The sequence below is a fragment of the Sus scrofa genome, chromosome 10 (assembly GCF_000003025.6).
Source record: "Sus scrofa isolate TJ Tabasco breed Duroc chromosome 10, Sscrofa11.1, whole genome shotgun sequence".
Lineage (NCBI taxonomy): Eukaryota > Metazoa > Chordata > Mammalia > Artiodactyla > Suidae > Sus > Sus scrofa.
Window position 1 is genome coordinate 57,712,066 of NC_010452.4, and position 14,162 is coordinate 57,726,227.

Genomic DNA, 14,162 nt, shown 5'->3' on the forward strand with positions numbered 1-14,162 from the left:
TCGTGGCTCATTGGTAACGAACCTGATGAGGACCCATGAGGATGCAAGTTTGATCCCTGGCCTCGCTCAGTGGGTTAGGGATCCAGTGTTACCATGAGCTATGGTGTAGGCTGGCTACTGACCCCTAGCCTGGGAACTTCCATATGCGGTGGGTGCAGCCCTAAAAAGATTAAAAAAGAAAAAAGAAAAGATGAGGAAATAGGCTTGGAAAAGTTAATGTCTTGCTCAAGGCCACACAGTAGGCTAATACTCAACCCTATAGATCTTCTGATTCTAAATTCTGCCAAATACCACCTTATACCCTATCTCCAACCCTTTGTAAAGGACTCTTATCTTACAATACAAAAATACCTGAGAATGTGGAAACGGACTAGGAAAGAGTAATTCTGATTACATACATGTAAAAGCATGAGTGACAGAAGTTCTCAAGAAACAGAACTCTGAATGATCAGTCCAGGATCAGTGCCGATGTCTTAAAGAAGTCCTTGTGACAACTGTGGGCCCTCCAGAACAAGTATCCTAAAATACAGATGCTATCTGAAAACCTTTTGCTAGGTAAAATAAATGAAAGCAAAACCACAATAGGGAGTTCCCGTCGTGGCGCAGTGGTTAACGAATCCAACTAGGAACCTGCCCTTGCTCAGTGGGTTAATGATCCGGTGTTGCCGTGAACTGTGGTGTAGGTTGCAGACGCGGCTCGGATCCCGCGTTGCTGTGGCTCTGGCGTAGGCTGGAGCTGCAGCTCCGATTAGACCCCTAGCCTGGGAACCTCCATATGCCACGGGAGCGGCCCAAGAGATGGCAAAAAGACAAAAAAAAAAAAAAAAAAAAAAAAACCAAAACAAAATTTACCCAGCAGTTTCATTGTTAGCGCACAGATATTTTCAGTGATTCAAAACAGAAACAAACTTACAAGGTTAACGTCTCCCTTCCAAAGGAAGAAACTCTCCTTTGGAATACATAGATACATAGATACATAGACGTAACACTAAAACAAGACAACACAAGCAAACAAAAGAGCTCCCCAAACTTGGTAATTATTATGGACCAGCTTGGGAATTTAGTGTAGTTCAAAAACAGAGAAAGAGACTTGATCTCTTTCCTATTTGGGTGTTACTGGTAACAGTTTTCAGACCAGATTCTAATTACATAGTTTTTATTCTTTCTTCCTAGATATACTAGTTGTCAAACACCGAAAAAGTGAGTCCCTCATTAAAATTCTGGAGACAGACTGATTATTGCTGAGCTAAGAAAAATAAGCAAAGAGAGTTTATACTCTCCAAGATAGATATTTAGGGGAAGTAAAGTAAATTTAGAAGTTCCCATCATGGCGCAGTGGAAACAAATCTGACTAGGAACCAAGAGGTTGAGGGTTCGATCCCCAGCCTCACTCCTGGCCTCACTCCATGGGTTAAGGATGCAGTGTTGCCATGAGCTGTGGTATAGGTCGCAGGCACGGCTTGCATCCTGCATTGCTGTGGCTGTGGTGTAGGCTGGCAGCTGCAGCTCTGATTAGACCCCTAGCCTGGAAACCTCCATATGCCACGGGGTGCGGCCCTAAAAAGCAAAAAAAAAAAAAAAAAAATACACACACACATATATAATGTATATATATGTAAGTAGTCAAATAAATAGTACTTAAGAGAAACTACTAATATGAAATTTCTCTTAGGTGAGTGGATTTTCTAATAAAAGCATGGCAACTATTAGAGTTTCTTGTACTATTTCTAAGAGACGTGAACATATACGAATATCCTTTCCTCCTTATACAAAGGGACAGTTAATTCAATGCACTTTTCAAAGCATAGCTTTGGGAAAAGGAGAGAAAACCTGAGTGTTTGCTTTGGCTGACGTCCTCAGGCAGCTTAGAGCAACTGCATACAGTCTTCAGTCACTCAAGGTTTTCATCCTGCTTTCCAGTAAGTAGACCTCACTGTTTCAGGAAGAAGCTAAGGAAACGATTAGGTTTTGATTAAACTTCTCTAAAACTGGAAAGTACTAGAAGTTAACTGGGTCATTCCGGAAAAAGCACTTATTACTGCAGTTCACTCTGGTACCACAAATAAAAATGAAATGGTTAGGTTTCCTTGTGAGGCTCTAAGAGTTAATGAAATTTCTAAGGCTATCTGAAATATCTAGAGAGAATAGGTTTTTAGGAGTATCTGACTCATCAAGTACAGGTTTCTAAATAAAATTCCTAGTATCTATAAAAAGTGGTTTGTTATAGAAATATAGTAAGCTATTACACAAATTCCGAAACTCAGAGTTCCCATTGTGGCTCAGCAGTAACAACCCCACTGGTATCCATGAGGATGTGGGTTCAATCCCTGGCCTCACTCAGTGGGTTAAGGATGTGGCACTGCCGCATCCTAGCCTGGGAACTTCCATATGCCGAGGGTGTGGCCCTAAAAAAATAAAGTAAAATTCAGAAGCCCTTTACAAGCAGTATAATTATAAAAGACTAATAAAGGTCCTGCCTATGAATTTCATTATTAGTTGTTGTAATGGTGACTAAAAAGGGAGATGAAGAAGAAAAGGTTAAAAACTATAATTAGAGAAAAAAATTATAATTACGCTATAGGAAATCTCTTCCAAATGTTTAACATACTCATATCAGATAAATTCAGTAAACTAGAAATAATTAAATGCATTTTACCTGTACAAAGATAATGTAACCATGTAAGTTTCCTTCCACTGAAATGCTGGCTGTAAAATAATTCAAACTGTAAAAAAGAAAAGAAGAATCACATTATTTTCAGCTACTAGGACATAACTTACCGGGTCATCATGACACTAAAAAAGTAAAAAGAAAATTCATGTTAGAAAAGACACGATAGCCCAACTGGTATATTTACACGTTTTATAGATGAGAAAGTACATCCATGCAAGTTCCTGATGGAGATTATAAAAATATCAGCCCAACTCTTTCCACTTAAACAAGCCCATCTGTGGTTCTCTCCACCAGACCACAGCCCTGCAGATTTGACTTTTTGTATAAAACAAATTATCATTTTGAATGACATTTATTTGGACTTTATATAAATACAAATCACTGACCCAAAACTCTATTACAGATGTTTTAATATGAAAACATAAATCATACCTTCATTGCTAGTCTCTTATTTACCAACACAGTCCCTTGCTGACGGGACAGGTGGATTGATATTAATGGTTACTCCTAAAGTGACATTTACAATTTAGCTTCCAAATATGATCAAACACTAATACAGGTAGAGCCTCAGAGTACTTGTCTTTGTATCTTTTGTTGACATTACTGTGAAAGATTAAACATTCTCAACATAGCGCAACATAGCTCTGAAATTTTAAAAATGCCTCCCTCAGACTGAATGTAGGACATCAGTCCAAAAATAGAGCTATCTTTTAAAGAACGAGTATATAATCTACATTGAGAAAATGATACTGAAATATAAAAATGATTAAAAACTCAATTTTCTTACAAAACTGAAAAATAAACAGATGCATCATGTCACAATTCAGAATTGTGGACATACCTTCAGCATTTAGCTTTTATTTGTATTTCCAACTTTACCTTCTGTACCTTCAAAGTTTAAATAAAGCAGTCAGCAACATCTGACCTGTAAGCTGCACTATGCCCACTCCTTACAACAAAATCCACAGCTGCCAGCCAGAACTAGTGAATTCTTTCAGCAATTCATCCCAAATCTGCCTAGTCCTGGGAAGCTGAAACCTGAGCATTTTTTTCCCTCCAGTGGTGCAGCATTCTCCTCTATGACAAATTCACCAACCCCTTCACACGGTAAATAGGAAATGACAGGCACCTGCAGTACTTAAGATGTTCTGCCTGGTCCTGATCTAGACAAACAGAAAATCAAAATATGTCATAAGAGGATCTCAGAGGTATGCGCTGACTCATTAATAATCTCCAGAGGTGTCAAAAAAATTATTTTTGGTTTTTTCTTTTCATCTGTATACTGTCTTATTTTAAGTGATTACTTTCCAACTATGATTTCCTCCATCTTCTTACTTCTTTCTTAAACATTTTGAAATTGAGAAAGCCAAACTTTATAAATGCTCTTTACAAATTATTTAAGCACAAAACTAGCTTAAGGATGTATAGTCCAAGCTCTGAAAGCACACACTTTACCTTTTTATAGTCCTAGCAACGAGTACTTTCGGCGAAGTTTATTGATGATAACCAATATGCCAAAAGAAAGCACACTTTTATCCTTAAAATCAAAAACTTTCAAGAACAAAAAGATTCGGCTCCAAATAAGAGCATTATCAATTCCTCTGTTGTTAAAAAAGTTGTAAAATCTTGCTTAATTTTATCATTACATGATTGTGTTATCAAAGTTTATTAGTACGAAATATACCTTGACTAAACTTCTCATTTTATTTATTTATTTGGTTGTGCCTATGGCATGCAGAGGTTCCCGGGCCAGGGATCAAACCTGTACCACAGCAGTGAAAACACGGGATCCTTAACCCACTAGGACATTTTAAAGTAAGGGCTTAAGAGTTATAATAGGCTAATGCACAGCATCTTTTAAATACCATTTAAGGAATTAACTGAACTCAAAGGGCCATTTAAAAATGACCATTTCTTATTTGATGAGCTTATTCATTTCAAATAAATAGCTGCATTAATATACACTACTTTATATTTCTTTAATATCATTAAGGTTTGTGGACCAGGTACAAAAGTGGTATAACAGTTAAGATTTACTGGTCTAGTATACAAATAATTATTATTTTTTTTCTTTTTTGGCCACCCCTCAGCATATGGAGTTCCCCAGCCAGGGATCAGATCCAAGCCACAGATGGTGGCCTAACACCACAGCTGTGGCAATGCTGGATCCTTCAACCCACGGTGCCAGGCAGGGGATTGAACCTGTCTTGATGCAGCTGAGAGGCCACCAATCCCACTGCACCACAGCGAGAACTCCCACATAAATTATTTTCAATTAAAGCTTAATTTCTACAGCTTTAAGATACATGTGTAAAATGGACATGATTTCTGATAGGCACCTATATTTAAGGTAAAGATGTGAAATATATAAACGATCATTAACGCAAGAGGAATTAATCTACATGTGAAAAATGTACACTATTAAATACACAGATGGATTTTCATTCCTATGTCACTCAAAATTTGGATTTACTAGGAAATAATATAAGGACAAACTCCCTCTACTGGTAATTAGAGAAAGTCCAAATGGAGAAAATATTCTTGGAATCAGAATTTTGTAGTCAGAAAGAAACCCACTTCCCATTTGTAAATGAGGACACTGGAACCTGGGATAATAAATGAAGCTTAAGGGGGTTTTATCAGTATTCCAATAATTATTGGAAAATTATTATTTCAAGGAGAAAGAGAAGAATATTCACAAAAAACTTTATTTCTGCCAGTCCCCACCCTCAATTTCAATTGGAAAAGCAGGCTCTTAGGAAGAAATAAGTTGTAAGACTCTCAAACGTGAGAGGGCAGTTGTCTTTCTCTCGCGTGGTCATGTCAAAGTGCCTGACCTGGCTGCCCCTGCCCCAGCCCCAGCCCTGGGGTCATATTCCCCCCATCCAGATGAATGCTCTTCTTCATAAAGTTCCTAAGAGGATCTGTGCCATCATGGCTTTTCAAAGACGCAGAAAGCCCTACATTAGACTTCTATTCTGAAAGTTACTTGGTGTGTGGCATCTTGAAATCTATCTGGCTGTTTATAATATTCTACTCTGCCATTACCACCACTCCCATTTTTAACGATGACGTCTGCCACTATCAGCTATCATTTATGGAGTACTTGCAAAATGCTTTACATTATCTCATTTCATTTTCATATCGCACTCTCAGCAGTATTATCAGTTAATAGAAAATTAGAAAGTTATTTGCCTAAACTCACAGAGCACAGTAAACGGCAAAACAGACATTTACAACCAGGAGTTTTGATTCCAGAGCTTACACTGTGCTATTTGATTTATAATCCTTATTTTCAAACAAACACAAAAAAACTACATACTTTTAAAAATGATTCAGGAGTTCCTGTCAAGGCACAGTAGTTAACGAATCTGATTAGGAACAATGAGGTTGCGGGTTCGATCCCTGGCCTTGCTCAGTGGGTTAACGATCCGGTGTTGCCATGAGCTGTGGTGTAGGTCGAAGATGCGGCTCAGATCCCGCGTTGCTGTGGCTCTGGCATAGGCCGCTGGCTACAGCTCCGATTAGACCCCTAGCCTGGAACCTCCGTATGCCACGGGAGCGGCTCTAGAAAAGGCGAAAAGACAAAAAAAAAAATAAAATAAAAATGATTCAAACTACACACTGTAAACACCTCTAGGAAATAGTATAATGAAATACCACTTTCATTTTAAATTTCATAAACATGTGCAGAACTCACTTTTTTACAAACTCAAGGTACCCCAAATAAAAGAGCATTAAAAGGTAACGATGGGAGTTCCCATTGTAGCACAGGGGAATAGAATCTGACTAGTATCCATGAGGATGCGGGTTCGATCCCTGGCTTTGTTCAGTGGGTTGGGGATCCGGCGTGAGCTGCGGTGTAGGTTGCAGATGCGGCTTGGATCCCAAGTGGCTGTGGTTGTGGCTGTGGCGTAGGCTGGCATCTGTAATTCTGATTCAACCCCTAGCCTGGGAAGCTCCATATACTGTGGAAGTGGCTCAAGATGGCAAAAAGACAAAAAAAAAAAAAAAAAAAAAAAAAGCCATTTTGACGTGAATGTTCTAGCTTCCATTTTTTATAGAATAGTTCACGTTCTATATATATTTGCCTAAATTACAGCATAGAAATAAAAATAACTATTGTAAGGGATAAATGAGTTATAAAAATGGCTCAACATTCAAGTGAAAAATTAGGAAATGACTGTTTTAAGTACTGGATTCTAAACTTTCTTCTTTCTTTGCTTTTTAGGGCCACACCTTTGACCTATGGAAATTCCCAGGCTAGGAGTCAAATCGGAGCTGCAGCTGCCAGCCTACACCACAGCTCAAGGCAAGGCCAGGTCCTTAACCCACTGAGCAAGGCCAAGAATCTGCATTGTCATGGATACTAGTCAGGTTTGCTTTCACTGTGCCATAATGGGAACTCCCTAAACTTTCTTCTAATATCAAAATTTTGTGGGAGTTCCTGTTGTGGCTGACCTGGCCTTGCTATGAGCTGAGGTGTAGGTCCCAGACTTGGCTCGGATTTGGCGTTGCCATGGTTGTGGTATATATAGGCCGGCATCTGCAGCTCGGATTCGACCCTTAGCCTGGGAACTTCCATATGCTGTGGGTACAGCCCTAAAAAGAAAAAGAGAAAAAAATTGTAATTTAAAACTGCTTAAAACAGATAATAGATTTACTAAGAGCAAGAGACATGCTTTGACAAAAAACTGACACCCTTAGTATTTTATTGTAATAATTTACATTTTTCCTACAAGGTAGAATAGAATAGAATAAGCCTAATTTGTGAATATATTTTTATATCACCTGAGCCCTTAAGACTTTGGAGATATATTTAAAGTGATATAACAGGACGACAATTATTAAACTGTCTCAGGTCTTCCTATATATCTTCTGCCAACTTACCATCTGTACACTTTTTTCCAATTCCTGGGGAATCGCAAACGTAGATGAAGGAGCCTGAGTAAGAGGCCATGCCCCAGCCTAGACGGAGAAAAGTACAACAGTTAACATAAACATCTCACTTGAAAGTAAATGTTTACAAAATGATTCCAGCAATTAAAGCATTCTCCTTCCTCAGAATGTTGATGAAACCTGTCAGCATTACTATCACGGCCGGGTTCACCCAAATCAGTTTAACGGGTAACTTGAGAGGCTCTACGTCTCTGATTGAAAGAAAGGTAATCAGGCATCCAACAATTAATCCTTTTATCAGAGTAACTGAAATGATTAGTAAATGCCCACCAGAAAACACTCATTCCTACCTGTAGAACATATATTTGAAAACTAATGCCCAAGTCTATTACTGTGTCTTGATTTTTGATAAAATTGTTGAACTTATTGTTGAGATCTGCACTGACACTCATGTCTGTATACATCCGATGTAGCTTGCTGGTAAATTCATAACCACAGGCTTGCTGTAAAAAACAAAAAAGTTTGAAAAATATACGGCTTAAAAACAAAAATAACAAACTGTACTGATTATTAAGAATGTCTTGCTACCACCAGGTCTATACAGGGTCAAAGGTCCTGCTTGTAACACTTATACCAAAGGCCTGTATTATTAATGACCCAAAAGAGCTGTTCAAAATTTAAAAAAAATTTTTTTAATCAGATTAAATAAGTCAATTAAAACACATATTTATAAAACATAAATTTGCCTCTAAAATAGGAACTTTCTGGAGTTCCCGTCGTGGTGCAGTGGTTAACAAATCCAACTAGGAACCATGAAGTTGCGGGTTCAATCCCTGGCCTTGCTCAGTGGGTTAAGGATTTGGCATTGCCGTGAGCTGTGGTGTAGGTCGCAGGCGAGGCTCGGACTCCGAGTTGCTGTGGCTCTCGCATAGGCAGGCGGCTACAGCTTCGATTAGACCCCTAGCCTGGGAACCTCCATATGCCGCGGGAGCAGCTCGAGAAAAGACAAAAAAATAAAAAAATGAAAATAAAAACTTTTCGATTAATCTGTATATAATTTCAACACTACAAAATGCTCCATTACTGTACATAAACTACCTTGTGAGGTTTACAGATATAGTAAATGCATAAAAGACAACTGGAAATATTTCAGCCAGTAGTCAATTTAAAAAATCTACTGAGGCAGATTTTTCTTTCCTTTTTTTGCTGTACCCACAGCATGTGGAAGTTTCCAGGCCAGGGGTCAAACCTGTGCCACAGCAGCCATCTAAACCTCTGCAGTGATACAGCTGGATCCTTAACCCACTGCACCACAAGAGAACCCCATGAGGCCAATTTTTAATACCATCAACTGAGTAATGAAGGAATCTATTTCTTTAAAATTTTTCAAAATTCAGTCATCATTAGGTCAGAAAATTTGATATCTAATCTTGGGAGATAAAAAGCTTTGTTAACATTACGTCAAAACTAAAAGATAAGTTATTTTTGACGTATTTTAAAAGAACTTCATATTCAGTGCCTACTATACAGGAAAATAATTAACAAATAACTCAGGGTACATATGAATCAGCTACTGCTTATCTCATCAGTGTGTAACTAAAATGATGTAGAAATGAACTGAAATTCAAATATACTCCAAACTTGTACTTAAAGGACTGTTTTTGGTGCATTCGTTTATAAGTAATATGTGTTTTGCAAAGTTAATGCTCGTTTTCTTTGGATGATTCTTTATCAACATGCAGGGAGGTTTTGTCCTTTAATACAATATGCACATATCCCATCATGAGACTTTGGCCCAGAATGTCCAACTATTTCCTATAATTTCACATACTGCTACAGTGAACATCTCTGTGTGCTGGTGGAATAATCTCCAGGACATTTTCATATCAACGGCTTACAGTACCTTTAATTTATTGATCATGGCTTCTTCAGAATCCATAGACATGGATAACCCATGAATTAAACGTTTCGCCAACATTCTTGCGTAGAACTACATTAAAAAATATTGAAAATGTTACTTCCTTTCTGATGATTTAAAGTTCAAAAGTAAATCAAAGCTGACAAACACACATAAAATTCTCAATTCACAACTCACCTTTTGAAAAACATCCTTGTCATCGATGTATTTGAAGACGGTGATAAAGCTCGTGAGCTTGTCCTCCACTTCATTCTCAGTCATCCCCTTTGCTGATTTCTTCAGCAAGTTGTCACAGTACTTAGCGAGCTCAAATAGAAATCAACAGGCACTCTTATAAAGGGCTCTTCTCAAAGCAGGCACAGGAGCAACAACACAAAATAAAATCCTGGGTCTTTGCCATCCTAAAGCTTATGCTTTAAATGTCATGGACATGCACAAAATAGCTAAAAATATGTGTCATTAGGTAAAACTTTTAAAAAAACTATAACTAAGTAAAAGTCTAATTCACACTCAGTGATCAATAGAGCAGTGACATAAACATTTAAGTTTCAATGGAACACTTAGGTGAGTTTTGAGAATTTATATAATTTCTGACATTAAACAAGTACTTTTTAAAAAGGTTTTTTTTTTTTTTTTTCCCTGTCTCTCTATTTAAATAGGGCTGTACCCACAGCATGTGGAGGTTCCCAGGCTAGGGGCTAAATCAGAGCTCTAGTCACTGGCCACAGCCATAGCAGCCACAATAACACCAGATCCGAGCCACACCTGCAACCTACACCACAGCTCATGACAATGCCGGATCCTTAACCCACTGAGAGAGGCCAGGGATCAAACTCGTGCCCTCATGCATGCTAGATTCATTTCCACTGAGCCACAACGGGAACTCCTATTTTTAAAAATCTTACCACAACCTTGTAAACAAGTTTTCAAACACTTTAAAGGTTATCAAACACTGTTTATCAAATTCCCTTTAGATTTCATATAAAATAAAATCTCTATGAAAAGTAATGCAAATGATTTTAAAGCAGTCATACTTTCAAACCCAAACTTTGTAAAATGGAATATTTTCTCCTTCAATTATTAAGAAAAAGCTATAGAGATGACCTATTGCATTCTTTAAATAAATGCCAAATTAGGAGTTCCCGTCGTGGCGCAGCAGAAATGAATCCGACTAGGAACCATGAGGTTGCGGGTTCGGTCCCTGCCCTTGCTCGGTGGGTTAACAATCCGGTGTTGCCGAGAGCTGTGGTGTAGGTCGCAAACATGGCTCGGATCCCAAAAAAAGACCAAAAAAAAAAGAATGTATCATTGGCACCAACCAGGCTATTGAGTACTACAGAAAACAAACCATGATTTGAAGGCAGTGACAAGAAACTCTCCCTAGAATAAAGTTGCATTTGAAAAAATAAATAAATAAATAAATGCCAAATTATATACAATATTAAGTTTTTAATAATTTCATCTATTGACTCAAAAAAGTTACGAAACAATTTAATTTAGATCCTCCTCAGTTTTCATTTTCTAATACCAATTTTTCATAAGATTACATTTAAACCATCAAATTTACCAGTTCAGGTGCTTTGCAAACAGACTTGGGTTCTCTGTAATTTACAACAGATGTAAGGGCCTAAAGAGAAAACAGACGAGAAATTAGCTGATATAGTAATATGGTAAAAAATACAGCTGGCTCAATATATGCTATCATCCGTATGTCCAAAAATTACTACTCTACACAAAATACAGCATTTTACCCTGTTTTCATACGTAACACAGGGTAAAACTTCTCTACCTGTATCCCTCGGGATAATTACATATCCTGTTCCTACTGAAAAATATTCTTTACGATTCATGACTGATATCTGAACACAGATAAAAGAAGACTGTATTTTTTAAAATCTTACAACAACCATGTAAGAAAATTTAAATTCAAAGGTTTGTAAAATATATTTATTTTTATTCTTTCAACTATTATTCAGTATATCCTTATTATATTTGAAAGAAAAATAAGCACTAAAGAATATTAAATTATACTTGTATTTTTCAGAACATACTAGTTTATTAACATCTTCTAGAGCATTATCATGGGAAATTCAATTCCATGTAATTCAAGTATTCAATTTAATCATTTAAGTTATAAATTACATCCTTCTATTTTGACATTCGCTATGAAATTGACTGGTTAAAACAAATCTCCATGTCCAGATGAGAAATCTCATAATTAGAAGCCCTAATTCTGAAAATGTCTTAAAGAATAATGCTTAAAGGAAGAGAATTATATACAGATAAAGATAGATGTATTAAAGTTACCTTATCCAATGCACTCATAAAGTGCTGATCACCATTCAAAACAGTGTTAATAAGTTGAACAAATTTACCATGCACTTCCAAAACTGACTCCACAAATAGTGTTGGCATCTAAAAATATAAAATACAAAGTACAAAACCACATTTTAAGAAGTTCAAGGATATAACTAGGCTTAGTAAAGAGTTGTTTAATGGTAAAGTTTTCCCCAAGCAAACTGTTACACATGACACATACCCTCAAAAAATGTTTTTAGCTGAGACAGTCTTAAAACTCTAAAACTCTGATATTGAAATTAGTTGTCATTCAACACCAGAAATGCAGGACTTTAGTTCCTCTGCCAGAAGAAGCCATAGAAAACACACTTCTCCCTGGTTGGAGAAGTGTTGGAATCTTTAGTATAACAAGATACAATCTCAGGAGTTCCCGTCGTGGCTCAGTGGTTAGCAAATCTGACTAGGAACCAGGAGGTTGCAGGTTCGATCCCTGGCCTTGCTCAGTGGGTTAAGGATCCGGCGTTGCTGTGCCTGTGGTGTAGGCTGGCAGCTATAGCTCCGATTGGACCCCTAGCCTGGGAATCTCCATATGCCTCCCGTGAGGCCCTAAAAAGCAAAAATAAATAAATAAATAAATAAAAATACAATCTCACAACTACCAGACTTATCACTTTCATAGAGGATTATGTAAACCAAAATGGCCTTCAGAGCCACTGAAGCTGAAGAGAGAGAGAGGAGAAGTTAAAAAGCCATTATCTGTGAAAACTAAAACTTCCTAGAACCAGACGGTACAGTTCCCACATCTCAAGAGGGGAGAAATACCTGGTAGTGCAAAAGGGAGTTTTCACTCTTAGTGGAGAGAACTATGAGTGACCTAAGACTTTTCAGTCACCTAAAATTATCTGAGTCTCCTACAAATGCAGTCTTTTGTATCTGCACCTCCAAAGCCTTGACAGCAAACCCTATGCCTTGATGATCAGTGTCATTCCACACCCTGAATCTATAAAACTAAAATAACTAATGAACCTAATAAATAATACAGGCTAACAGACCTAAACAATATAAACTAATAGTTTTATAAAAATGGAAAAGTTTATGCATTACTGTGGTGGGACATTACATCTTAGAATATCTGCCAAAGACAAATAAATCTACAAGTAAGGAGATCAGCATCTAAAAAATGCTTTTGGGAGTTGCTATTAGGGCACAGCGGGATAAGAACTGGACTAGTGCAGTTCCTGTTGTGGCGCATGGGAAACGAATCCGACTAGTATCCACGAGGATGCGGGTTCGATCCCTGGCCTTGCTCAGTGGGTTGGGGATCTGGTGTTGCCATGAGCTGTGCGGTGTAGGTCACAGACACAGCTAGGATCTAGTGTTGCTATGGCTGTGGTATAGGGTGGCAGCTGTAGCTCCGATTCAACCCCTAGCCTGGGAACTTCCATATGCTGCAGGTGAGCCCCCTCCTCCAAAAAAAGGAATTGGACTATGATCTATGAGGATGTAGGTCCAATCCCCGGCCTCACTCAGTGAGTTAAAGGATCTGGCATTACCGTGACCTGCAGTGTAGGTCACAGATGCGGCTAGGATCTGGCATTGCTGTGGCTGTGGTGCAGGCCGTCAGCTCTAGCTCCAATTTGACCCCTAGCCTGGGAACTTCCATATGCCACAGGTGCAGCCCTAAAAAAAGCAAAGAAAGAAATAGATAAAAAATGCTTCTGAACAATGAGGTCTATACATAGCTCACTGCAGTACAGATGAGGAACAAACAGCTCTATTTAGGAAAGAGAGGCAGCATTTCATGTCCTGTCTGTCTTATCTGTCAACCATCAATGGTGACAACAAGGAAGCCAATCCAGTAAGATTTGACAACAGGAACACACTTTGATAGGAAAGACACCTTGTTGTAAATAGCCATTTAACTGGTGGGGAACTCTTGAGGGGGGCATCAGGGACCTGAGGGTCAGTGTTGGGTATTTTGGGTAGTAAGCATGTATTTAGGGAAGAATGCTTTAATCCACATTTACTTCCTGGGCTGTCAGACTCAGAGCATGTAAAAAGGAAACCAAGTTGTAAGTTGTCGGTATTACTACTGACTAGTACCAGGACCACTATGAACACAAATGCCCGTTTCACAGAAACACAATTATTCAGAAACACCTAACACATTTTTCTCTGAGAAATTAATTAACAATTGCTAAATAAACACAGCAATGTGTAGGAAGAAGTCTTATCTCACGCACTGATTTTCTAATAATTTGATAATTTGTCCAACAAATTCTAGGTTTAGAACATGTTAATAAAGATGTTTTATTGATTGGCATGGTAGGACTTTTCTTTCATGGTTTTTAAACGGTAAAGTCAAAAGAAAAACTC

The 14,162-nt window shown here is 37.9% G+C and overlaps 1 protein-coding gene across 4 annotated transcripts in view; it reads right to left on the reverse strand.

Moving 5' to 3' along the window:
* CUL2 (cullin 2) overlaps positions 1 to 14,162 on the reverse strand; it is a 128,722-nt gene that overhangs the window by 11,399 nt on the left and 103,161 nt on the right. For all 4 annotated transcript variants that reach the window (XM_021064983.1, XM_021064981.1, XM_021064980.1 and 1 more), the window contains 7 exons: positions 11,796 to 11,903; positions 11,056 to 11,115; positions 9,666 to 9,794; positions 9,474 to 9,560; positions 7,921 to 8,073; positions 7,562 to 7,639; positions 2,657 to 2,723 (listed from right to left, as the gene is read on the reverse strand). In XM_021064983.1, the coding sequence (XP_020920642.1) occupies positions 2,657 to 2,723; positions 7,562 to 7,639; positions 7,921 to 8,073; positions 9,474 to 9,560; positions 9,666 to 9,794; positions 11,056 to 11,115; positions 11,796 to 11,903 (682 nt within the window). The remainder of the gene's footprint in view (positions 1 to 2,656; positions 2,724 to 7,561; positions 7,640 to 7,920; positions 8,074 to 9,473; positions 9,561 to 9,665; positions 9,795 to 11,055; positions 11,116 to 11,795; positions 11,904 to 14,162) is intronic.